The following is a 25,825-nucleotide window of genomic DNA, read 5'->3' on the forward strand; positions in this document are numbered from 1 at the left end:
CAATGGGCATACTTGTTGGGGAAGTTCTCAATGAACTATTGGGCGATGGATTTAGGGGATTGAATGGAAACAAGGTAGTATTGAGGGGTATGTCTAATGGTGGTCCTCAAATTGTTCAAACTAAGAGAATAGAGGCTATATTTAGGCATGGGGATGTGGCTTACATAACAAAATGTATGATTACAAACAAGAAGTTGTTAGATAACAACCAACAATATCAAGTCAATATTCAACTATTGTTGAATAAGCATGGCGAGGTGTTTGGTGAGATTCCCCTAGGTACCTCCTAACAGGGGCGTTGAGCACACCATAGAGCTAGAGGAAGGGGCCAAACTTATAATCACCACACCTTACAGGTACTCGAAGAAATTCAAGGACGAGATAAAAAGGTCATAAAAGAATTACTAGTTATGGGCCACATCAGTCCTAGCTCAAGTCCATTTGCTTTGTTGGTAGTTTTGGTGCAGAAGAAGGATGGCACATAAAGGATGTGCATTGACTGTTGGGCATTGAACAAAAAGAACATCAAAAACAACTTCCCCATTCCTAGGATCTATGGACTACTGGATGAATTGCATGGAGCGGTATAGTTCTCAAAAATTGATTTGCAGTCAAGATATCATCAGATCTGAGTCAGGGAGGAGTATGTACATAAGACGACTTTCAGGTGCCACTATGGGCATTTTGAATTCTTGGTCATGCCATTTGGGCTAACCAATGCACCGACCACTTTCCAATCTTGTAATAACCACATCCTCAACAAACGGTTGAGGAAATTCTTATTGGTGTTCTTTGACGACCTCCTCATATACAACAAAACATGGAGGGAGCACTTGGAACACTTGGAGCGGTTGAGGAAATTGTTGCTGGTGTTCTTTGACGACCTCCTCATATACAACAAAACATGGAAGGAGCACTTGGACACTTGGATGAGATTTTTGGGCATTATTAAGGAGCATTCACTTTTGTCAGGCCAGGAGTAACTCCAGTTTGGCATAAAACTCAGAAAAACTGATTCGTGTATATTCCATAGGTAACCCATTGTTATATACAATAGGGAGTGATTGTTCAGTTCATCTCCCGATGACTGTTCACCTTCCCAATTTATTTATTTACATAAAATTCCCAATCATGAAGATTAGGTGTCAACATTCCCCCCCTTAATCTGAAGGGATGTTGGTGAGTCCAAGCATCATTCTGAATCGTTCAAGCTCCCTTCCAAGTGCTTTGGTGAAGATGTCTACAATTTGCTCATTTGTGGAACAATGACGGAGATGGATTGTTTTGGCCTCAACATGATGTCGAATCAAAATGATATTTAGTATTGATATGCTTTGTTCGATCATGGAACTTTGGGTTCTTGGCCAACTTTATTGCAGAGGTGTTATCAATCATGAGTGGAGTTGATTGTACTTGTTTTACCTGCAAATCTTCAAGAATTTTTCTGAGCCACACAATTTCTTTCGTTGCTTCAGCTGCTGCCACGTATTTTGCTTCTGTTGTGGAATCTGCTGGAACTGATTGTTTGCGTGATCTCCAGGAGACAGCGCCTGATCCAAGACTCATAGCATATCCTGAAGTAGATACCCCAGTTTCTTTGTCTCCATCGAAGTCCGAATCATAGTATCCGATCAAGCTGAAGTCGTCCACCTGTGTATACTTGATTCCAAGGTCTTGAGTTCCCTTCAAGTACCTTAGAACTCTTTTTGCAGCAGACCAGTGTCTCTCACAAGGCTTTTGCATGAACCTGGAGAGGATTCCAACAATAAATGAAATGTCTGGTCTAGTAGTAGTGAGGTAGATGAGACTTCCTACAAGCTGTCTATACTTTGTTGCATCCTCAAATTCCTTTCCTTCAATAGATGTGAGCTTTAAGTTTTGTTCCATTGGAGTAGAAAGAGGATTGCACTCTGTCATGCCAAATCTGTTTAACAAATCTCCAATGTATTTCTTTTGAGAAAGAAATATGGATTTTGGATGTTGGGTTACTTCAATGCCAAGATAGTAATGAACATAGCCCAAATCAGTCATTTCAAAACTTTTCCCTAATTCCTTCTTTATGGATGCAATGTAGCTTTCATTGTTCCCTGTCATTAAAAGATCATCTACATATACCACAAGATACACAACTGTTTTGCCAACTTTATTAACAAATAAAGTTGCATCATGAAGATCAAAATGATTGAAGTTGAGTTTTAGAAGATGCTCAATTAGTTTTTCATACCAAGCTCGCGGTGCTTGTTTGAGGCCATACAAGGACTTCACAAGTTTGCATACTTTTTGTTCATGTCCTTTCATAGCAAATCCTTCAGCTGGGACATAAAAACATTCTCTTTTAGATCTCCATTCAAGAATGCAGTTTTTACATCCATTTGATGGACTTTCCAACTGTTCTGAGCTGCTAGTGCAAAGAGTGTCCAGATGGTGGCCCATTTTGCTGTGGGGGCAAAAGTTTCCTCATAATCGACCCCTTCCTTCTGTGCAAAACCTTTTGCCACAAGCCTAGCTTTGTGCTTGTCAAGTGAGCCATCAGCTTTGTATTTGTTCTTGTAGACCCACTTGCAGCCAATTGGTTTGGTTCCAAATGGAGGATCAACCAGCTTCCAAGTGCCATTCTTTATGAGGGCATCATGCTCCTTTTTCATCGCTTCTTTCCATTCATCATGAGAAGCAGCTTCTTTGAAGGAAGTTGGTTCAAAATCTGTAGACAAGTTCAATTCACAATCATAAGTAACATCCATATCAACAGGTGAATTAGAGTCATCTACATCACCTCCATTTTGTCGGTTTGAATTTCTGGTTCCTGTTTTTCCAATTTCATCAGGATGAACACTTTCAAGTGTCTTTGTTAACCATTTTGGGGGACCTTTCTGAGATGATCCAGGCTGCTCTGTTGATTGAGTTGGGACTGAATCAAGATTGAGTCTCCCAATTCTATCAATTACATCACTTAAAGCATCATCCGTTGTTGGATTTTCATTCCGGGGAGATTGTTCTTCAGAAGAAGATTCCACATGTTGATCTAGTATAGGAATCCCCCCTTCAAGATGTGGAATCTGATTATCAAATTCTTGAAATGATTTCGCTCTTGAAATGATTTCGTTTTTGCGAATCTATCCAAGCGATCAAGTTGCCGCTCAACAACATTGTCAGATTTGGATGATTCAAGAAAAATGACATCTCTAGATACAACAAACTTTTTATTTACTTCATCATAGAGGCGGTATGCTTTAGAGGTGTTTGAATACCCCAGGAAGATACACTTACGACTTCTAGCACCAAGTTTGTTTCTATGTACCTTTGGTATCAAAGCATAACAGGTGGAACCAAAGATCCTGAGATGTTTTACCGAAGGAACATGTCCATACCACAATTCATAAGGAGTCTTGTTTCTTATAGCATTTGATGGACATCTTTTCTTTATATATGCAACAAATAGAACAGCATCAACCCAAAACATTATCTTTACATTTTTGAAGAAAAGCATGGATCGTACCATATTCAAGATTGTTCTATTCATTCTTTCTGCTACACCATTCTGTTGGGGATTATAAGGTACAGTTGTTTGATGTTTGATCCCATGTTGGCGAAGATAGTTTTCAAATTCATTTGATGTATATTCTTTTCCATTATCAGTGCGAATAGACCCAATATGAGATTGTGCATCATTTTCAATCCATTTATGAAAATTCTTGAATGTTTGAAAAGCATCAGATTTGTTCTTCAATAAATAAACCCAACACATTCTGGTGTAATCATCAATAAATGTCATGATATATTTATTTCCATTTGCAGAAGGAACAGGCATTGGACCACATAAATCTGAATGAATGAGTTCAAGCTTCCTATGTGCTCTTGAATGTGAATCATGAAAAGACTGTTTGCTATGCTTTCCTAGAATGCAAGCATCACATTGCTTATGTTTCCTAGGAATTGTAGGCAAACCAGCAACACCATTTTTCTTCAATAAGCGGAGACTGTCATAGTTTAAATGTCCAAATCTAGCATGCCATAATAAACTTGATGGAAGTGTACCTTCTTCATGATGAGAAATACATGAGAAATGTTGTGCATGAGCAGAGGTTCCTTGCAGTTTGAGAAGCCTTTCTTCTTCTATTCCCCTCATGACAAGTGAGTGGTCAGATGCTTTTCTTACCTCAAGCTTGCCATCAAACATATGAATGGAGTGACCTTGCTGGCGGATGTGGACCAAGGACAACAAGTTTCTCTTGAGCTGTGGGAGATATATAACATGATCCAAAAGAAAGTCTGGAAGACCAGGCAGTTTAAGCCTGATTTTGCCAAACCCTGATGGCTTGATTTTTGACTGATCTGCAAAGTATACTGCTCCATCAACATTGTCAGTGAAATCTTCAAAAAAATCTTTTCTATGAGTCATATGACAGGTTGCTCCTGAATCAAGCAACCAATCATTTTTCGAAGAAGCAAGTGAAGCATTAAACAAATCTTCATTTACTCCAATGTTACATTGTGCCTCAATATAGTGAGCGGATTTAGGTGCTTTACCTTTGTCTGTATCATCAGTTTTACCTTTCTGCTGGTTTCTTTTTTGCTCAATTTTGTCCCATGGTAGCTTGCATGTAGAAGCATCATGTGATCCATTTCGTTTGCAGCGAATAATGCAGATCTGCCTTTTCTCCTTGAGTATGTCTGCCCCCCTGCCTCTGAAATATCTTCCTCTTTCTCTTGAAGGCATACTGTAACAAAAAACTTCTGCTGATAGAAAAAATACTTCTGCTGATAAATAACTTCTGCTGATAAAAAAACTTCCTTACGTTACAGCCTTATGCACTATATTTTCTTCAAATCCCTCTAATGTTTGATAGAAGCATCAGCATTTCATTGTACATATCACTTCAATATATCACTTTAATGCTTTTTTTACCATTCAAATGATAAAAAACTGTGCAATACTACTATGTTTTGAATGATATAGAAAACGCGCAATACCACAAACGCTTTAAATGATATAAACTGCGCAATACTTTGAATTCAACAAACGTTTTGAATGATATACACTGCGCAATACTTTGAACTCAACTGCGCAACACTATGAACTCAACTGCGCAACACTATACCACAAATGCTTTGATATATAAAACGTTTTGAATGATATATAAACTGCTTATATAAACTGCGCAACACCATTAGCAAAACCGCCATCATAAATATACATTGGAATTAAAATTACGCTCTTGTCATTTATCGGCATTCTCAAGCTTAAGGGACACATTAGACCTCCTCGCAGAAGACAAATGCGAAGCCTTTTCATGCGGAGTCTCTGCCTCGTCGAGGGCTAAAGTCTGCTTGGCAAGTATGCAGCCCATTTGTACACGAAAAGGAGCTCCAATCACGTAGACGAAACCTTAAATCCCGCTGCCATTTCCAACCAATGCTTAAGTTTCTTTGAAAACTCAATCATTTCCTACTACTGCACAATTGATCAAAAACTGTAACTTAAAGTCCACTGTAAAGCTTAAATTACATGCTATATTCGAGCATTTCCTATTGTGTCCAGATCATGTTACACATGTAATTAAAGTTCAAGCAACAACCAGCTACCGTCTCACAAGCCAACGCTCAACATAACAAGCAACGAGCCGAAGGGAGGAGTCCACAAATGGAAATGAAAATGCGGCTCAAAAAAATGTTGCAATCTTTGGATTCTAGCAACAGCCGTATAGGCGAAACTTCTAAAGAATCAAAGTACTTGACAAAAAAAACTTTCCAACTGGTAAGAGGATGAAAACCCTGAATCAGGCAGCGTTCAACGATTGATGAAAACCCTGGACCAGGCAGCGTTCAACAGGCCAGCTGCGCATGGAATCTCTCAGAACGGTGAGAGCATTAGGTGAGAGAACGTTAACAACCATGAGCGTTGGGTCCAACACATCTCTGGGTAGCGACAGAGGCAGAGCAGTGCAGTGCATCATCATTTCTGGGCAGCGACAGAGGCAGAGCAGTGCAGTGCAACATCATTTCAGGACAGAGGCAGTGGCAGAGATGAAGGGAGTTACGACTATTCTTAGGACTGGCTCTGATACCATGTCAGGCCAGGAGTAACTCCAGTTTGGCATAAAACTCAGAAAAACTGATTCGTGTATATTCCATAGGTAACCCATTGTTATATACAATAGGGAGTGATTGTTCAGTTCATCTCCCGATGACTGTTCACCTTCCCAATTTATTTATTTACATAAAATTCCCAATCATGAAGATTAGGTGTCAACAACTTTATGCCAAGGCAGTGTTGCAGGAGCCGTCCCACTCGCCCCCATGGATTAGAACCTGAAACTGTCTCGTGCGGAATCGTGGGCAACTTTTACTTAAATTTTCAACATTACCATGAAATGGCTTAGGATGTTTGAGAGTGGTTCCAACCTCATCAAACTTCATATGGAGAAAATAGAATTTCATATCCCATTCGAAATTCAATAGTTTTAACAATTTTCAGGATTTCTGGATCAATGGGATTGTGGCATTTCATTAGATTATATCATTTATAAGGGTATGTGATTTATATTTAATCAAGAGCACGAAGCCCTATATGTACCCCAGTGTTGGTGGTGTTGATTGTTGAACTCCTTTGTCATGGCCTTAGCAAAATATACCCTTCACTCAAGTCAAATTCATTGATCAGGCATGTTAAGTTTTTTCTACCATATTTTAAGGCTTGGATTAGGCAGTTTGATCAAAATTGGGCATTGATCACTAATATCCCTAGAGAATCGAGGTAGAGGCAACGACTAGACAAGAGGAGAAGAATCTAGATTCTAGATGGTTGATGCTCGAATAAGTAATCATTAATGGACTATGAATGCCATTGTTATCTTGATTTGTGTACAATATGCATGCTTTGATATATGCTGCAATTGATTTGGTATTAAGGATTTTTTTTGAATATAAATGCAATGCTTTCAAGGATTTTTGGAAAATGATGCTTTCGATGCTTTCTTCCAAAAAGGCACCTCATTTGTCCCTGCTTTGTGCAACATTGTGCCAAGGCATCAAAGTGCAATTTAGGATGACAAAGATCCTTTATTTGGGACATATAACCAATGCGCAAGGGGTACATGTGCATCAAGAGAAGATACATGCTATACTGGATTGGCCCACACCTAGGAACCTTACATAGTTACAAGGATTCTTTGGGATTTGTAGTTTATTACAGGCGATTCGCCAAAGGATTCTCTCAGTTAGGTGCACCATTGACATATTTGACAAAGAAAGGGTTGTTTAGGTGGATAGAAGAGTTCGATAGAGCATTTAACAAGCTCAAGGAGGTAATGAGATCATGGCCAGAATTGGCACTTCCTGACTTCAGCCAATGCTTTGTATTGACTGTGATGCTTTGAATGAAGGGATAGGAGAGGTGGTGATGCAAAATAAACACCAAATTGATTTCGAGAGTTGGAAACTCAGGCATCCAGAGTGACGTTATTCCATCTACGACAAGGAGATGCTTGCCATTATGCATGCCTTGACATAATTCAGGCAATACTTGGTAGGGGGTAGATTTGTGGCCAAAATAGATCACAACAACTTATGACTATTCCTAGAACAAAAGGACCTAAATTAAAGACAACAAAAGTGGGTAAGTAAGATCCAAGCGTATGATTTTAACATTGAGTACGTGAAAGGAAAAAAGAACGTCGTAGCCGATGCACTTTCTAGGAAGCCAACAACATGTTCACTCGTGGAGATCACAGAGGATTGGAAGGCCCACCTCTTGGTGGAATATTCCAAAAATAAGTTTGCTTGTGAATTGATGGATGGCCTCATCCAGGATGACAAGTACAAAATAGTAGATGACGTCATTTTCTATAAAGATAGGATATATTTGGTCCTTGAATCCACACTTAAGGAGAAGATTTTGGAGGCTGCAAATGACAGGCCATTAGTAGGACACCAAGGGCTCTTCAAGACTTACAAACAGGTCAGTGAAATATTTTCTTGGAAGGGCCTCAAGGATGATGTGTTGAGGCACATAAGGGAGTGCATACTTGTTAGCAAAACAAGCTCGAGTATACTCATCTTGTAGGATTGCGACAACCCTTGTTGATTCCGGAATAGAAGTGGGAGAGCATCTCGATGGATTTCATCATAGGTCTACCCAAGTCATGATGCAAGGACTGCAACTACGTAGTGGTTGACAATTTGATTATAGATGATTAAAAGGCCACATAGTTAGCATAATTGTTCTTCAAGGAGGTATTCAAACTCCATGGGCTGTCTAAAAATATAGTTAGTGATCGAGATGGCAAATTTATGAGTGCATTTTGGCAGGATATTTTCAGATTGGTGGGAACATAATTGACCCCTAGTACTAGCCATCATCCTCAAACAGATGGCCAGACAGAGATTGTGAATAAGTGGATTGAGGGTATCTGCGTTATGACTTTTCATTGGTGTAGTTGAGTAATTTTGTTTACTTATCATGAACACTTCTGGGCATGGATTGGTGGGGGGATTTGGCGGAAAGAGTAGGCTAGGTCTGTACTCTTGTCTCCTGTGCCTAATTTGGTGTTTAGCCTTGTATCCTAGTCCCTTGGGATCTCCTTTACTCGTTATTAGCTTTAGCGCTGGCACTACATGGGAAATCCCGATTTTGGTTGCGTGGTCCTGCTTCCCGACAACATATACATCACCCCCTCCACTCATTTTAACCCCATTTATCATTTTTCCTATTCAGGTCTACATTTGTCCATTGAGTCCACAACCCATACCTTGGGTCAGGCCTGGAACGATGTCCCGAAGCTTGATGTAGCTAAAAAGAAAAGAAAAAGCATAATTTGGCCACTTACAACAGAAAATGTACAACAAAATGCAAAAGATGGTGGGGATATACAAATTTAGCACGTGGAAAAAAGCCAAACATGAGCTCTACCCCTTATTTATGGCCATCACCCTGGTTCCTATGGGCCTTAGATGAGCACCCTCCATATTAAGGAACCCATGACTATCTGAATTCTTGGTGGGCAATGAACTGCCCCACCTTAAAGGGGGTATCTACTGCTGTATCCTACACATCATGCTCTCATTCCTCGGAGCCTCGAGCAGTTATGAAGAAAAATCAATCAAAGACAAAAGGCATTTGAAGAAGGGTGGAAAAACAAAGGATGGGGTAACTCACGTACCACGATGGCTCCCTCCTACACTCAGATACCCAAGTGTGGGCTTCCCCTATTATAGCTACCATTGTACCATGGCATGTAGCTTGGAGATTTCCCTTGATCCCCACTCCATTCCATCATTATACCACATGCCACCTACCACTTGATGGATGTACCATGGACATGTCACCCCCTTTAAACGTTGAAACCAACTAATAGGGTCCATGGTTAACCCCTTATTGAGCTTGGAGACACCTGTACATGCCAAAGCCCACTATGGAAGGGCATGCCATTATGAAGTGCCCATTTGATTCCATGATTTGTAAGCTCTTTTACTTGATTACTCTAATGATTTATTGTATTGAAGGGCAAGGGGACACATTGGATCTTATGCACGATTGTAGGTGGGTCTCCATTTTGGGCTTGGTCTCCCTATATGGGGTCCCCTCCAAGGGCAACAACGACACTTGTAGGGGGAGCGTAGAGAGCCATGGGCTTCCATCATAGTAGAGAGCACTTCATGGATCCCCAACACCATTTAGTGATTATTCGTGTTCCATCTTTTTAGACGAGGGTGATGCACCTGGATCACCATGCCCAACCGACTTAACACTTGTACCACACTTGAAAGAAGTTCCAGGGTCTAGATGAGGATGTGTCTCACCAAGACAGACAAAGGGAGGGCTTATGTCATCATCCTAGCCCTTACAAATGGTTTACGGGCATTATTGATCCACTTGGAGACCCATGAGGATGTCATTGTGCCCCCACATCCACTTGGGGACACCACATGTGACTTGTTTGGATATCAAGGGGCCAACCTGTTATTCACTATGTTTGGAGCCTATTCTCTCACCTTGGCACACTTTGGACTCCACTAGGCCTCTTCAAGGGCCCAACGACTCATTGTATTTACTATTTTTCCCTTTTGAGTGGCTTATCTTTGTATTATGGAGCTATCTTGGTGGGCTTGTCACCAAGTCATGTCATTATTGTACATTATTTTATTATTTGGGGCTTAATTAGGCCTAATTAGGCAAATCAAACTCATTAGGAAGGATATAAATTGATGAGAGCTCATTTGAGTTTCATCATCACTTGGATTTGGATCATTTGTTTCTTCTGGAAATTTTGCTGGGCCTTTTGATGGATGAATTGGAGATCTAAATGCATTTTGATGTTTGGAAGAGCTTAATGTCTTGTCTTGGAGCTTTGATTTCTTTGCATTTTGATGATTGGAATAATTTTGCTATACTTGTGAGTACCTTTTGCATGTTTATTTGTAATTTTGTCTCATAAATTGTCTATGGAATATTTTTGTTCATGAAGCTAGTGTAGCTGCTCTTTATGCGAAGTTGCTGGGCTTGTCTTTGTGAGGGATTTTCATATGATCATTTGAAGTATGGTGAATTATTGTCCTAGAGGCACATGAATGTTCATGAATTGCCTTGAGAAGTCATCGTTTGCAATATAAAGAAGTATAAATTTTCCTTTGTAACCTAGTCGGTGCTTAGGCCATACAAAGTTGTTGGGGAACTCCTTGGTTGGAATTAAGCATATCTAAACGTTGATTTCATTTGACTCCAATTGGGATTTTGACTCCAATCTCCCAATTGGCCAGGCACCGGTCTAGTCTGAGGTGATCACCAAACAAATATCTTTTACACCTTTTCCTCTATTATAGGCCTAACCCTAGCAGGTCACCTAGGGCATCAAACAAAATCCTTTGTAGCCATTCAAAACCCTTGAAATTTGGTCCACAATTGTGCGGGGGTTTTCTCAAGGGGTCCTCCAAATTTGAGCTCAATCCGACAGTGGAATCCCAAGATATTACAAGCCCTAGCTCAGGGATCAATCCTCTCCCTAGGTTGCCTTGGGTTAGTATCCTCATTTGGATCATTGCATTTGAATTTCAAAAGAAAATTATTCCTTTGATCCTATTCTCCTCCCAAACTTGGTCAAACCCCTCTATTGTTGATCAACTCGACACCCTTGACCTAGTCTGGGCCTGCTTGGGTTCTTTGTGGTCCCGCAACTTTGTGACTCATATTCCACAAGGATTACATAGAATCCATTTCTCCTTTAGGATTCCTAGGTCTAGGGTACCTCTTGTTAAGGGATATTCTCCAGCCCTAGGTCTAGGTATCCTCATAGCCCTTGTTAGAGAGCTAATCACCTTGCCTCCAAAGCAAGCAAGCCAATTGTTTGAGCCTCTCTTGTGAATAGGCTTTAGGAATGACACATATCTTATCATTGATCCATCTATTCTTGTGATTCTTCTCATACTGGGACTCCTCCCATCAGTGAAAGTTCATAAAGAGCAGGGAGCCTTAGCTGAGGTGACAGTGGGCTATTGCTCCATTGTTGCCCCTTGACCTAGTAGTTGCTCTATAGGATCCCCTCCTTGGACCCCTGCTAGTTTGAGTGGTAACAAGCAGCTCTGGGGCAATGCCCTAATCTGTGGTACACTCTGTGACACCATTGGAGGCTCTGTTGGTGGCAGTGGATCCTTTCTGTGGGTCACTTTGTGACAGCAAATTATGGCTGAGGTGGTTGTTTAGGACAGCAGCACCAGCCTGAAGGTCATGACTGGGAAACACTGTTATTTCTGAGGTTCGGATAAGGGTTGCGGTTCTATTTGGATGAATCACAGTGACAGCAAAACCATCATGAAGTCTGGTCTGAGCAACAGAGGGTTGTTTGATAGCGAAGTGCTGTTTGGGCAGCAGCAGCTCACTCTGACCATTTTTTGTATGGAACCTAACACAGCGCATTGGGGCTGAGGCTTAATCTGGGCATCGGATCATCTCTGTGTAGGTCTGTGGCATCAAAGTGACAGCAGGAGGCAAAAAATATTAGGCTGGTTGCAAGGTCAGATTTAGGGTACTAGGACAGTAGGGTTTTGTTGATGCAATAGCAATTGCTGTGTATTTAAACTGTAGTGTGAAATTGGGAGGACTGTGGAGCTAAACTCATTATGTACTGCTGAATTGGCTTCATGTGAATGAGCTATTGAATACTGGTTACACTATCTTATTCCATTCAATATTGTCTTTGGTTGCAAAAATGTAAAGAATATTATGATACTAGTTTCGAATACAAATCTTGTCTTGTGCTCTTTTCAAACCCTGAGGGTAAATTTTCCTCTAAGGGGTATTAAATATTTGAGTTGAGTGGGGACATTCAACTAATAATCTGCAGCTGGTGTGACTCCATTGCTAACTAATATATCAACTCAGTCCTCTGCATTTGTTTGTATGTAGAATGTGATATTTGACATGATAATTGGTTAATTAGGGTAATTAAGGAGGGAATTAGAGTTTTGTATTAACATTTCTCCAGTCACTGAGAGAACCATCATATCATCTGCAATTGTCGATTTTCTTCTTTCTCACCTGATCTCATTTATCTATCTTTTGGACGTTTCATTTGATGTTAGCATCTCAGTCACCATGTTCAGTTTGGAGTTTGCTTGTGATAAGCAAAGATTCCTAAAGAAATTAATTATTGTCAAAAAGTTGAAAAGAATGGTCATAATGCTACGCAAGCATGCACAATGAAGTCTATCTTCATAGTATCATACCCACATTCATTAGTAAGAGAGGAAAACAGCATAGCATCATGGAACGGGATTCTATGATTCTACTGCCAAGTTTCCTCAACTGAAAAACAAAACATATCCTACTACAGTTGAAAACATTCCCTATGACTTGCTCCAAGGCTTGTTCAATCAAAAGTTTCCCTGCATAATCTGCTCTGGAGTCTCATCTGTGTCATGAGTCCAACATGACCAGTTTTGAGCTTCAACTTGATTTGCACGTGGGAGTAGAGACTTACAGCAGCTGCCACAGTGACAAATGAAATCATTGGCTTTCTGTCTGAGATGACTTTCGTGTTTAGTGTTAAAGCTAAATATTATTTTTGCCACTATGAAAAGTGAAAAAAAATGGCAAGTGTGAGATGACTCTCATGTTTAGTGTTAAAGCTATATTTTATTTGAAGTATTCATTGTTTAAACTGTGGTTAGATTGTGATGGCTGCGTTTCTGAATTAGCTCAACAGAAAAAATGTGCAAATTGACTTAGGAACATGTATGGCTCCACAGTTTAGTGACCATGGCAGAAAAATTGCAAAGGTCTTTTCAGTCTTTTGTTGATTTGTTCTATCTCGAAAGCTCTTGCACTGCCTGCTCTGAACTACATCACCAAGATGACCAGCTTCAGCTGTAACAGTGAAAAAAATTGAAAACAATACTTGCTGATGTCTTTACCATCTCTAATGTTAGGGAATTTTATTTTCATTAACCCAAGTTTAAATCTTAAATCTCTTGACTCATGTAGTTTGGTGGATTGATCAAAGCTTTATTAGTCTTATTATTCTATGAAATTCGTTATTATATTCTTTGTTCATGTTTTAACCTGTGAACTTAGCTTGCAATTTACAATGTGCATATGTTGTAATTATTTCACTAGTCTTTGTTTTAGTTCTTACACCTTACTTTATGTTGTACTATGATAGAATATATCAGGGTTCAATTTTTCAAGATTCATTCCTTTACCAAATTGTTTCTGCAGGTGTTTGCTGAAGTGAAGTGTCCTCCAGTCTGTCCTCGGGGAGGTGCATTTGGGATGACTCCACTTTGTCCTCCTAGTTGTTTTCAGTATAAAGGAACTCTAGATGTTTTTTACAAAATCATTCGACAGGTGTGTTTTTTTCGTTTGTCACCAATTTTGAAATGTTTCTTTTGTTCTCACAGACTGATGTTCCGCCAGCCGTGTCACTTCAGAAGGCATATGCTTCTACAAAGAATTCTAATTGTGTTGCATTGACATTTGTAGGAAGGCTTCTCTCGCCTATGGAGAGGTACCAATGCAGGTTTAGCATTGGCCATACCTACTGTAAGTGCCCTTCCAGCAAACATATTTTAGTAGTCTCTCAAATATTGACTGGTTTTTGTTTTCATTTTTATGGAAAAACAAACCTTTGGTACTGTAGATTATGGTGGAATTTTCAGGACTTGCTGTGTGAAGGATGTGGTCTTTGGAAGATGTTTTGATAAAATTGAATTTGTGAGTTATTATTCTTAGCTAGAGGTGGAGCCTAGATGGGTGTATGGTATCCTTGTGTATTTTGGATGACCAGGTATTGTTGTGCTAGTAATTGTTTCTAGACAGTAAAAATATTCGGTTTTCAGATTCAGGAGAATATTAAATGTAGAAGCAGATTTATTTGAAAGAAGTTTTACATGTGGGCTGGCCTGCACATGGCTTCCATATTTCTGGTTATATGTAATTCTGCTCTACAGTACAATAGTGATATCTGGCTATTCTGTTTGATTTATGTTACATTCCATTGTTATTTATGGCCATTTCTTATGTGATTGATAGAGTTGCTTGAACGGAGTTTGATTTGATGCTCTATTCAGATACAGTTGTGCTTGTTATTTGTGTTTTTTGAAATAATTACATTTTTTTGTCAATCAGGTAGGAATATATTTACCTTGCTATGACATTTTTCGAGATTGGCTTGAGAGCTTTACAAGTAAGAATGCACCCCAATTCACTCCATATGCTCCATTAGTAGCAGGATCAATAGCACGGTCATTGGCCTGTATTACTTGCTCTCCTATTGAATTAGCAAGAACACGGATGCAGGTACGTTTGATGCCCTTCCTTTTAAATTAATTCTGCGTATATTTTATGAAGGGATAGATTAGAGGTGGGCATGGAAACAAAGTGTTTTTAAAACATTTCAAACAGAATGAAATTCTCTTAGTTTGCTTTTAGACAATATGTTAAGTTTTAGGTATGTTTTATGCTTAGAGCTGTTTATTTTAATTTTCACAGTTAGCTCAATATCTTTTCCAGATTAGCAGTCACATCAGCATTAAAGTAAACTGCAGATAGAACATAAACATAAATTGCAGAAGACAAGCCAAGACAATAGGACACACGATGTGGCGCTAGCCAGGAACAAACCCCAATGTGGGGAGACCCTTCGTCAATTCTTCTTATATGATCTTCAATAGTTCAGCACAGAGAGAGAGAGAGAGAGATAGTACATTTACAACAGAAGTCAACACTTTGACTTATCTAGATAAGAGCATAGATCATCTCTAAGAAGATGATACATGAGATCAGTTGAAGACATGCTGCTTCAACTGATTCTCCAAGGTGACTCCTTCACCTATCATCGTGCTTCATCTCGTCATCATGCTGCACCTCACCGTGCTGCACTATGCTGCACCCATCATCACAATGCTCCATCTCATCATGCTTCATCAATCATGACAGTACCCATCACTGTACTGCATCATGTACCATCATGTGCCATTGCTGCACCTTATTTTGCCACCATGTGCTTGCTGCATCTTGCTTACCATACTGCTGTCCCAATTGCTATTGCAGCACTATGTCTTGCTGCTGTCCCAATTGATATTGCAGCACTATGTGTCTTGCTGCTGTCCTTCATACTGCTGTTCTTCACCTTTTAGTTGCTGTGACCATGATGACTTGTTAGGGCACCAAACACTGCTGTAACAGTCCTTCAATAGTCAACAAAACAACCCTAAAATCTGCGGTCCTCCTTGTGTAGGTGTTCTCCACTTCGTTGAAGGTGTAGGGCACAAGATAACCCTCAAATCTGCCTATGCTACCCTTGGCTGTGGTGGTATGGCCTGTGGCCTACCACAGAGCAATCCTGTAGGTTTACAGCAGCCTTCACAAGGGTTTATTCTACACAAAATAGTCCTTAAACAGCTGCAGTTTAACCTCCAGTCCTGTGGTCTTCTCTGCTTATCAACCAGCCCTTCACCGCATTAGAAACAACCCTTAAACATGCCCTAGAACAGTCTGTTGTATCTCAGCAACTCGGCCTCCCCTTTAGGAATGCCCACACTGTCCTTAAGCTGTCTGTCCTTGCTGCGGTTAGGGCATTTTTCTGTGCTGTTCATGACTGCGTTTTAGGCTTCCTCTGGACAGCGTATAGCTAGGGCATCATTATCATCTTCATGTCTGCGTTTTAGACTTCCTCTGGACAGCGTATAGCTAGGGCATCATTATCATTTTCATGCCTGCGTTTTAGACCTTTCTCTGGACAGCGTATGGCTAGGGCATCATTATAACAGCGGCTAGGGCATCCTTCTTGACCTGTGATTAGGGCTTCATCCTCTTAGATTTCTCTTGCCACTAAAATCTAAAACAAGTGGAGAGAAATCAAGAGTGAAGTGTGTGTCTAAATGACTATCAAGTCATCTTCTTTTATACTAAAACGTTGAGCACATGAGGGGTTTATTTGGTTGCTGGCCGACCTTGACGAATTGTCTTATAACACAAATAAATTCATAATTCCATAAATACTTATCGGAAACGGATGATCTTTAGATCAATCCTACACCTCTCGATGAGAGGGATTCAAGAAAAATATCGCTGCCATATATAAGATGATCCACATGGAGTTTGGCCCTAGTTGCCAATTTTAACACAATATGATTGGGCTGCAATTGGTATCTAAAAATACCAAATGATTGATTGTGTACATGTGATACATTCTTGTAAGTTACAATATACAGCAATATGCACCTTATATGTTTTATGAGACGCTAGTGAGCATTTGCATGAAAAAATATGTTTCTAATGTTTAAATGGAAATTACTTTTAGTCATCTTGTACACATGATCTATTATTTACATCTTAATCTTTATATTGATATTTATAATGGATTATAGTTTTATATGGAGGAAGGGTTCTTAACTTCGTTTTGGTTGTTATATTAATTTTACTTCTGATTTAATCTCAAATAGGCACAAAAAGGGATTCCAATGGGAGTAAAGCCTCCGGGAATTTTGAAGACACTTTTTGGTGTCCTGTCAGTTGTGAAGAATGAACCCATGCAAAATAATTGTAAGATATTAATCTCTGAACCTCCAGATCTTCATGCAAAGTCTAGTTGATATAATATGCATAATAGTGGGTGACATAGTGGCTTAAATGTTCTCCACCACCAAGGTAATCTGTCAAGAAGCTTTTTGTTATACTGCTTTTCGCTCCTAGTTGCCTTAGTAATGGTAATTTTTTACATCTTTAATTGTCTGTTTGTAAGTGCCATAGTGTGATGATGGTTTCAGGATTTGAGAGGCAAGGAGTTATGTTCATAACTCTATGGGTGCTGAAAATTTGTGTTTCTGAGTAAAAGTTTCATGTTTTGTTGTATTGTTTCTCTTTGCGAATCTGTTGATTCTATTCTTGAAGCTGAAGCATATGGCTGATTAAACTTTTGGAAGCAAAACATAATTTTTCTGTTGGTTAAACGTTTCATCTCGATCCTTGTTATTTAAATTTTTACCTCAAATTTGGATAAGGAGAAATATGTTTTTGAGTTTATGCCCACTCACATGCAAATCGTAAAGGTCAGCCTCACCTCCATGTATGTAGGCTGATAAAGCCCAACTGTCATGTCTCTTGACCCTTACCCATTTGTATATATAGAGGTGTCCTCCCACCTCATTTGACACATTCAAATGCTTCATTACATAGCAAATTCATGTCTGTGGTAGCCGAGCTCTTGGAGGAGGATGAAGGGCTGTTTGTTTTGGGTTTTTTCTTCTGCGACAGGGCTGAGATTCTTCTGATGGTCAGTCACAGGTCTTAAGGGAAATTCTGGGCAAGTGTGTATGGGCCAATTTGTCATTGCAGGACCAAATTCAAGAACAGAAGATGAGGCTGAGTTTATGCATAGTATCTGGGATGGTTTGTGGTAAATAATAAGGAAGAAATTTTCCCCTTTGTATCACCGCACTTCAGAGGCCGCAGGTCTTCTCTTGCATAGATCAGGAAGCCAAGAAGCTTATCATGGGTCCAGGCCAACCTAAGGGCCAGTGAAGGGCAGCTCCTTGTATGCCAGGGTAAGCTGCAGTTGAAAGGAGGTGCTTTGGATTAGTTGAGTGTGACAGCAGTATACTGTAAGCAGCCCTAACCAGACCATGAGTGACTTCTGTTGACAAAGTGCTGGAGTTGCAGCTTTTGAGCCACTTTCTTGTCTAAGGTTGGATCTTCAAATTAGCGAGTCATTTTGACTTTGATCTATTTTTCTCTCTCTCTGCTGAACATTTAATATTGATAATAAGAAGAATTGGTCAAGGGTTTTCCCCATCTTGGGGTTTTTCTTTGGCTTGAGCCATATTATTGTGTCCTCTTGTCTTGGCTTGTCTTCGTCATTTATTGTATATGTTCTTTCTTCAGTTACTGTCAATATGATAATGATTCATGTGATTGCTAATGGATTAATAAATGGGCTAATATGGAATATTGAAGTAACTGTCCTAAGCAAAGAACATGTTTACCTAAAATTAACACAACTCTTCTGGAAGAAACATTTGGGGTCAGAGTCTTTGGATCATCCAAATGAATGGTTCGATACATCCACTTTAGACAGCAGAATTTAACATCAATGAAAGAAATTGGGATAGCGATTATTGTTCTGTGCGATGTTATTTGGTTAAAATCATAAACCTTAAGATGTTATCAGATTTTATAATTTCAGATTCGCATAAAGATAAATACAAGATATTGTGGAGAGAATAATAAATACCATATGGTATTAATAGTGTTGCAGCAATACACCGCAAGGCTAGCCTTCAGGCTACCCAATAACATCAAACACACACAACTTTTGCTCGCATATCTCTCTATACTTTACATGATATATATAGTACCCTAAGATGGTTCACAGGGTCTAACCACCTAACTAACTTTGATACTATTTTTTTGATAGATTCTTTTGGTCAACATGTGCAAGCGACACCTTTCAACATGTGTATTACAGTGAAGCATAGTCTCACAACTCACAAAACATATCCTTCAGCTAAGACGCTGTCACTTGGGAGTATGTAATCTTACAATTTCACCCTGGACTTACACCTGGTCCCTACTGTATTGGTAATTGGTGATATGTTCATCACATTGGTTGCTCTGCATGAGTGAGGGGGTGAGCATGCCCATCTCAAACTTATCATGGCCAAAATAGATGGTCAGTGCCACTTGATGTGCATTACCTTTGAGCCATGCAGCTGTAATACATGTGGTCTTGGCTCACTAATATATGGCACCAGTCCAAATAGTATATCCATCCTCGTCTTGAATTTGTGAAGTAAAGTGGAGATTGTCTGAGGATGGAATATTAGCACCTAGAGGTGAAAATAAAAGTGTGGAACTTGAGGGGACAAGAGTAGCACCAGTAGGTGAAAATATAACACTTAGCAGCACTTAATATGTGTCAGGACTCAGTACATAAGTCAACTATCAAAATTGTGAATACAGATCACCAACAAAGGCAGAGTCAGAACAAGCTCATTATTGCTAGCCACAAGGCCAATTCTATGGCTTATGAATATGCATATACTTGTAATTAATAAAAGACGATGGTAATCATTTCATGTATATTGTACCTGATTTTTGAAAACATGCTCTTACAATTCCTTTGCGGAACAGTTAAGGGCTTTTGTATCACAAATAGTGTACAGATGCTTGCTGGTTTCAAGCGTGATATTAAATGAGAAAGCTGCTATGTTAGAGAGGATTTAATACTTAAAAGGGAAAATTCAGATATTAATTTTGCTGCAATTATGGGATATTCTTGATGATCTTCTTCCATGGCATGTGCTAAAATTGCTGAGGAAGGGGTGGTTTTTTGTTGCTTTATGTACTGGTCCATAACCCCACTTGAGTAAGGTCAACCCAGTGTACCGTAGAGTAGAACAGGTGTTAATTACCCCTATATAGGGAGGAAGCCTGCATTTTTAATGTAATCTTAGTCTAATCGAATTGGATGAAAAGGTTACATTTATTAATTAGTTTTTTGTTCCTACATTAATGTTTACTATATTTTTGTTATGTTTGTTATCTTGGGAAATAACATTTTCTGCCTACATAATTTTCTAGTACAATATCTTGAAACAAGTGGCCAACTTGCTAGTCAGTCCATGGTGTCATCTGGCATATAGCCTTCACCTCGGTTATTTCTCGAACAGTGCATAATCTAGCAAATATAAATTTGGCTCTAAACTACGCTTCTGGATTTTAAATTATGGATTCAACTGCGTACAGTTAAAGGATTGTTTGTGCTATGGACTGGAGTTGGAGCCCAGCTAGCTCGCGATGTACCTTTCTCAGCAATTTGCTGGTCAACACTTGAGCCAGTAAGAAATCTTCTTATTTCTTCCCTCTTGTCTTTTGTTATGAAATTAAAAGCCTATCAGATGATTTACTATTATAAACGTTGGAATGCAGTGTTTTTTTTTTCAGGGATGTTTATCATATTATCACTACTGGCTGATACATTTTTAATGATAGACCTGTCAGCTAGTTGTATTAGATAAAGTATTGATTCTATTCCTTGGAAGTGAATGTTCTTTGATGATAATATTCTAATTATAAACCTATTTTGGTGTTATCCTTAAATTTTAGGTAGGCAGCTGAATTGAAGCATACTTATTTATATTTAAAATGTGTGCTTTATATTTATAATAATTCTTGACGCTCCCTTGATATTGAGTTTCCATTGTGTGTTTGATTTTGGTAGGTTTTGTTTTGGATGTCTTCTTCATTAGTTTTTTGGATTTTCTACCACTTTTGGAAAGGGTACTGATTCTTGAGAGTGATCTTGTTCAGAGCTCTGTAGTCAATGCACATTCTGAGTCACATTCTTCTTTGGTACTAAAATAACAAAGGAATCACATGGCGATGTACTTGGTCTTATGATTGTTGCAACTGCCACTTTTCCTCACCTAACTGAGCTCTAATGTGGATTTCTTGTATGGCCCTATCTATGTCTGGTAGAAGAGAATCTTACAATAACTGTATTTTGTGCTCTGCTTCCCTCTTTGGTGGCATAACTTTTGGCCCTTGGAACACTTCTCCTTATGCCTTTTAAAGTTGTTCGAGCTAATGAATCTGTTGTTTCATACACCCTTCCAAGGATTTATTCAAAGTTCACACCGGTTATCTTGTTGTCATTTTGGTTCTATCTCAAGAAGAGAACTATATACTTCTTGCTTGAATTGGTCAATCTCTTAGCTTGGTGAACACTTGCTAGAGAGATCTTAAACTTCCCTTATGTGCATTGATGATTAAAGATTCACCATCCTTGACTAGGCAGTATTTGTTTTACCTTCTCATGAAGATTGTGATCCTCATAGACATGTAGGAACTGTGAAACATTGCATTTTAGACTTTAGGGGGGACTATGTCGACTTTTATAAAATTTGAATTTTGCACTAATAGCAAATCTAAACTTATGTTACTTGGTAACTTTAAATTCAACATCATTATTCAACCATCCTAAAGTATGAGGGTGATCATGCATCTCTAACACAAGCTTACTTATGAGGGCCCTTGCAATGAGGTTGGCAAGCAAATTAGAATCAAATAGAGCATATGCTTTCTTCTTCTTCCTTCGAATATGGAACAATTTTGTCATTATTTCCTCTATTTGTGATGGAGGATACTTAGCTTCAACTCCTTCTACCTTGTTTTGCTAGCAAATATTTATTTATTATTATTATTTTTTTTCATACACGTCTAAGCTAATTTCTATCTCCTTTCTAGTATCAACACCTACATTTTTTCTTTTTGGATTGCTCCTAGTTCTCTGGATTCAACATTGGATGCAACTTCCAACATATTTCTTTGGTTTGACCATCAATGTCGCAATGGTTACAATGGATGTTAGGGTCCTTGTAGACATGTTTATTGGTGGTGGTTTTCATATTTTCCCTTTTTCCAACTTCTTTTTGTCCTTATTAGAAGCTCCTTTAACTGCTTGGATGCCCCTTATTTTCATATTCAATGTATTGGACTTGCACATAGGTCTCTTATGTGTTCGTGGCTTTGAATAAATTTCCTCCTTATTTGATTGTGAAGGCCACCTAGGTACTTTCTAAACTCGTTTGTGGTTCTTGGGAGTGGTCCCCAACTAAATAGCTTGCCTCTTAAATAATATAGTGTACTGTGGTACATTGTATCCCAACCTTTGCTAATAGTAGTGCTATCAAAATCACTAGTCCTCTTCATCCTCAATAGGTTAGCACTAGGATTTGAGGGGGTTTTTGAATACCTCCCTCTTGGTTATTGGATCTCAACATTTCTTTTCCTCCAAATCTATGCATGACCTTCTAACCATAGTATTCAAAACCATATAGTTCAAACTTTAAACCAGTCAAACTGTCTGGTTAATTTGCATAGGGCACTGAACTGGTTGAAAAACCGGGTTATTTGAGCGGACCCTCCGGTTTTTTGGTATGACCGAGCATAAATCAATCGATTTATGACAAAACCAACTGATTTATTGCCAGGACGGCCCCAAACCCCATAGAATGCGATTTGTGAGTTTTGAGGGAAACTTGGGCTGTTTCCCTCCAAAAACAAGCCCTCCAAGAAAAACATGCCTCCCCTCTCATTTGTCTCATACATCTCAACCTTAGCAACGTTGGCAATCAATGGTAATGTTAATTTCTTAATGTAAAAATGACATTTCCTTTATCTTTCATTTTCATCCTTTTACTTAAATTTTTAACATTACCATGAAATGACTCGGGATGTTTGAGAGTGGTTTCGAGTCTTGACTTCATTGGATTTCATACGGAGAAACTAGAATTTTAGATTTCACTCAAAATTCAACAGATTTAATGTTTTTCAGGATTTCATGGTTTGGGGGTTTGCAATGTTTCCATTTGATTCTGTCATGCGTGAGGGTATGATATAGGCATTTGATCAAGAGCATGAAACCCTTTAAGTACCTTGATGTTGGTTGGTGGTATTGATTGTTGAACTCCTCTACCATGGCCTTAACAGAAATGTACCATTCACTCAATAGAAAATAATTGGTTAGGCATGCTAAGATTTTTCTACCACATTATAAGGTTGAGGAGATGATCCGTTCACTCAAACCAAAATCATTGGTTAGGCATGTTAAACTTTGTCAATTTCTATCATATTATAAGGTTAAGCAATCCAAGTTTGAAGACTTTGAGCTAGATGGTGTTTATGTATCTCTTGTTGATGATCCCATTTCTTGTAGTGTTGAATCAAAGATGAGTTTCATGAGTGATCATGTTGTGAAAATTTCTAAATCTAACACATCAGAAACCCCTATTGCAATTACTGGTTTACAATCTCCTACTTATTCTTTACATTAACAAGTTATTTAATTGCATAAACATCGAAGTAAACACTATTGTAGCCTTCACAGATATACTAATCATGCACTGAAATAAACAGAAACAATAACACAAGGAACACCGTTATTTTTGGACAATTGTCCCTGAAAAACCCAATTCGGGAAAACTGGTGCAGCATATAGAGGGTTTGTATTATTAAGTAGATTCGTGAATGCAACTAGGGTGCCAGAAATGGCTCACCCAATAGAGAATATCTTCGATAGTAGTACCTCTATCCCGAGACAGATATTTCTACAAATCAGCAACCGAATGATCAAACCCCACATCGACTCCGGCTGTTCCTTATGCTGGATAGCGAACGCTGCTCCAAGCACTGCTCTGGAATTGCATCACTCCTCCCGGAGCTGTGTCACCCTATCTCTGCTCAGAATCTGCTGATCTGCTCCCAGTCTGCCCCACAGTGCGTCCTCTGCGTCAGCCCTTCTAGGGCTTGCACTATCTCTTCTGGCACTGCGCTACCTATCTGCTATGTATTCTTCAGCCTCAGATGAAAATCCCTTGCTGAACCGCCCCTCACTGCAACTCTGATCACTAACTTGATTTCCTCAGCAAACCTCGCCCCAGAAAAACGAATTCTTTGATCACTTGGTGTGTCTCCAACTAACCCAAAAGCCTCCTCTTATACTTTTCCTGTTGAGTCTTCAACGACTGAGATTAAGTCCCTAATCAACGGCTAAGATTAGAACTGGCTTGATCCTCATCACTTAGAATTTTCTCACCTATATTTTATTAATACACATTAATATTTTTATTTTCCTAAGTTTAGACTTAGGAACTCATTAAAAATATTAATTATTTTAAATAACTCCTCATCTGGGTCGAATTTCTCCAAACGATTTTTGGGTCTTGGAGATCCCATGTGCCTTAGCCTCTCCATCAATTTTCAAGGCTAGACCACATCCGATGGTACCCAAAATTAACACATTTTGATTAGTGATTTGTAGTTTTGATGTCTAGCTTTGCTGCTACTACTACCGCTACTACTGAGGTTGCAGAGGAGTCTTAGGATTCCTCAAACTTTGAGCCAAATTATTTATGTAGCTCATGTTGATTACCCCATGTCTAGTAGTGGTGATGAGGAGTGATCATGTTGATCGCGAATATGTAGACTTGTAGGAGGTCAGTGGCCCCATAGCTTGTAGCATTGTTTATGGACTCTAGATTATGTATTTTGTTGCTGATATGTATTGCACTCAATTTCATTTTGATATATTCACCTTTACATGGTATATAGATGAGCAAACTTTGCATCTTTTGTCTCTATTGGTTTGGAATCATGGTTTTAAATCATAAAAATAATTTTTTTTCATTAAAAAATAATTATTTCATGTATTGTTTTAAAGATCGGTTCATTGAGATCTGACCAGTCCCGATTTGATAGGTGGACCAGTGTGGTCACCGGTTCTAGTTTTGAATACTATGCTTCTAATTTCAATATGGCAAAAGCTATTTTCCACTATTATAGATTACACACATTGAAAAATATTGTCACCGTTTCCAGTTTTGAATACTATGCTTCAAATTTCAATATGGCTAAAGCTATTTTCCACTATTATAGATTACACACATTGAAAAAGATTTTCTATTGCTGCAATGGATGTTTCAACTTAGCATCTACCTCACACTTGAAGGGATCGATCTTTATGTTCATTTCTACTTTAAATAGGTGTTGAGAATATTGGTTCTTGGTGTACAATTTTTTGATCCTTAAGGCCATACTCTTGGAAATGTTGGCTACCTCAAGTTTCCAACTTCAATCAATTTGTACTTCCTTGCGCTCATTCACCATATTTGAGGTTCCATAAGGTGCAACTCTTCCTTAGATTGAATTTCTAAGTCAAGTAAGCATACCATATCGATTCTTTAACTCTTGTAACATAAAAATAGATCTACAATAGCAAAGACACATTCGGAAAACTTTGCACATAATATTTACCTTGGGGGAACCCCATGTGGTAAAACACAAGAAGAATGAAGGATTGTGCATTTCTTCTTAATAAATGAAGAGTACAAGACAAAGTACATAGATCATAAATCTAATTGTAGAGCTATGAGATACCATGGTTTGCTACAATTCTCTACAAAAATGCTCTTTTCCTTTGCTATGTTATGTCTATACTTCTCCTGACAATTGCTTTGCCATGGAACATGAATCACTAGAATAGGAGTGGAACCCCTTTCCTTCGTTTCAAGTTTCAACCAAGGTTTTAACTCCCTTGGCTGTTCGGGTTTTGGATTCCCTAATGCTTCTATAAGTTTGTAGTGAATTTCCATATGTTATTAACTCCATAGGTGAATCGTGGTGCATTAACTTGGTTACCAATTGCACCTAAAGTGAATAATTGGACTGTTACCTTCTCAAGGGATAACTTTTGCATATGGACTTCGTTTAAGGAAATTGAACTACCATTGGTAAGTTATTGACCCACATAATGTAGTGAGGACAATTGTACTGAAG

At 38.8% G+C, this 25,825-nt stretch overlaps 1 protein-coding gene across 2 annotated transcripts in view; it reads left to right on the plus strand.

Annotated features, from left to right (window-relative positions):
* Positions 1-25,825, plus strand: part of LOC149157952 (mitochondrial carrier protein MTM1-like) — a 64,502-nt gene that overhangs the window by 15,438 nt on the left and 23,239 nt on the right. For both annotated transcript variants that reach the window (XR_016261651.1, XM_089436057.1), the window contains exons 3-7: positions 13,709-13,837; positions 13,973-14,032; positions 14,618-14,788; positions 16,936-17,035; positions 20,237-20,328. Coding sequence is in view for 1 of the 2 variants with exons in the window: in XM_089436057.1 (XP_089292183.1) it covers positions 13,709-13,837; positions 13,973-14,032; positions 14,618-14,788; positions 16,936-17,035; positions 20,237-20,328 (552 nt within the window). In the remaining variant the exon portion in view is untranslated. The remainder of the gene's footprint in view (positions 1-13,708; positions 13,838-13,972; positions 14,033-14,617; positions 14,789-16,935; positions 17,036-20,236; positions 20,329-25,825) is intronic.

This window comes from Pinus tabuliformis, chromosome 5_2, assembly GCF_031772625.1.
Source record: "Pinus tabuliformis cultivar Carrire ecotype Pingquan chromosome 5_2, CPIR1, whole genome shotgun sequence".
In the NCBI taxonomy this organism is placed as follows: domain Eukaryota; kingdom Viridiplantae; phylum Streptophyta; class Pinopsida; order Pinales; family Pinaceae; genus Pinus; species Pinus tabuliformis.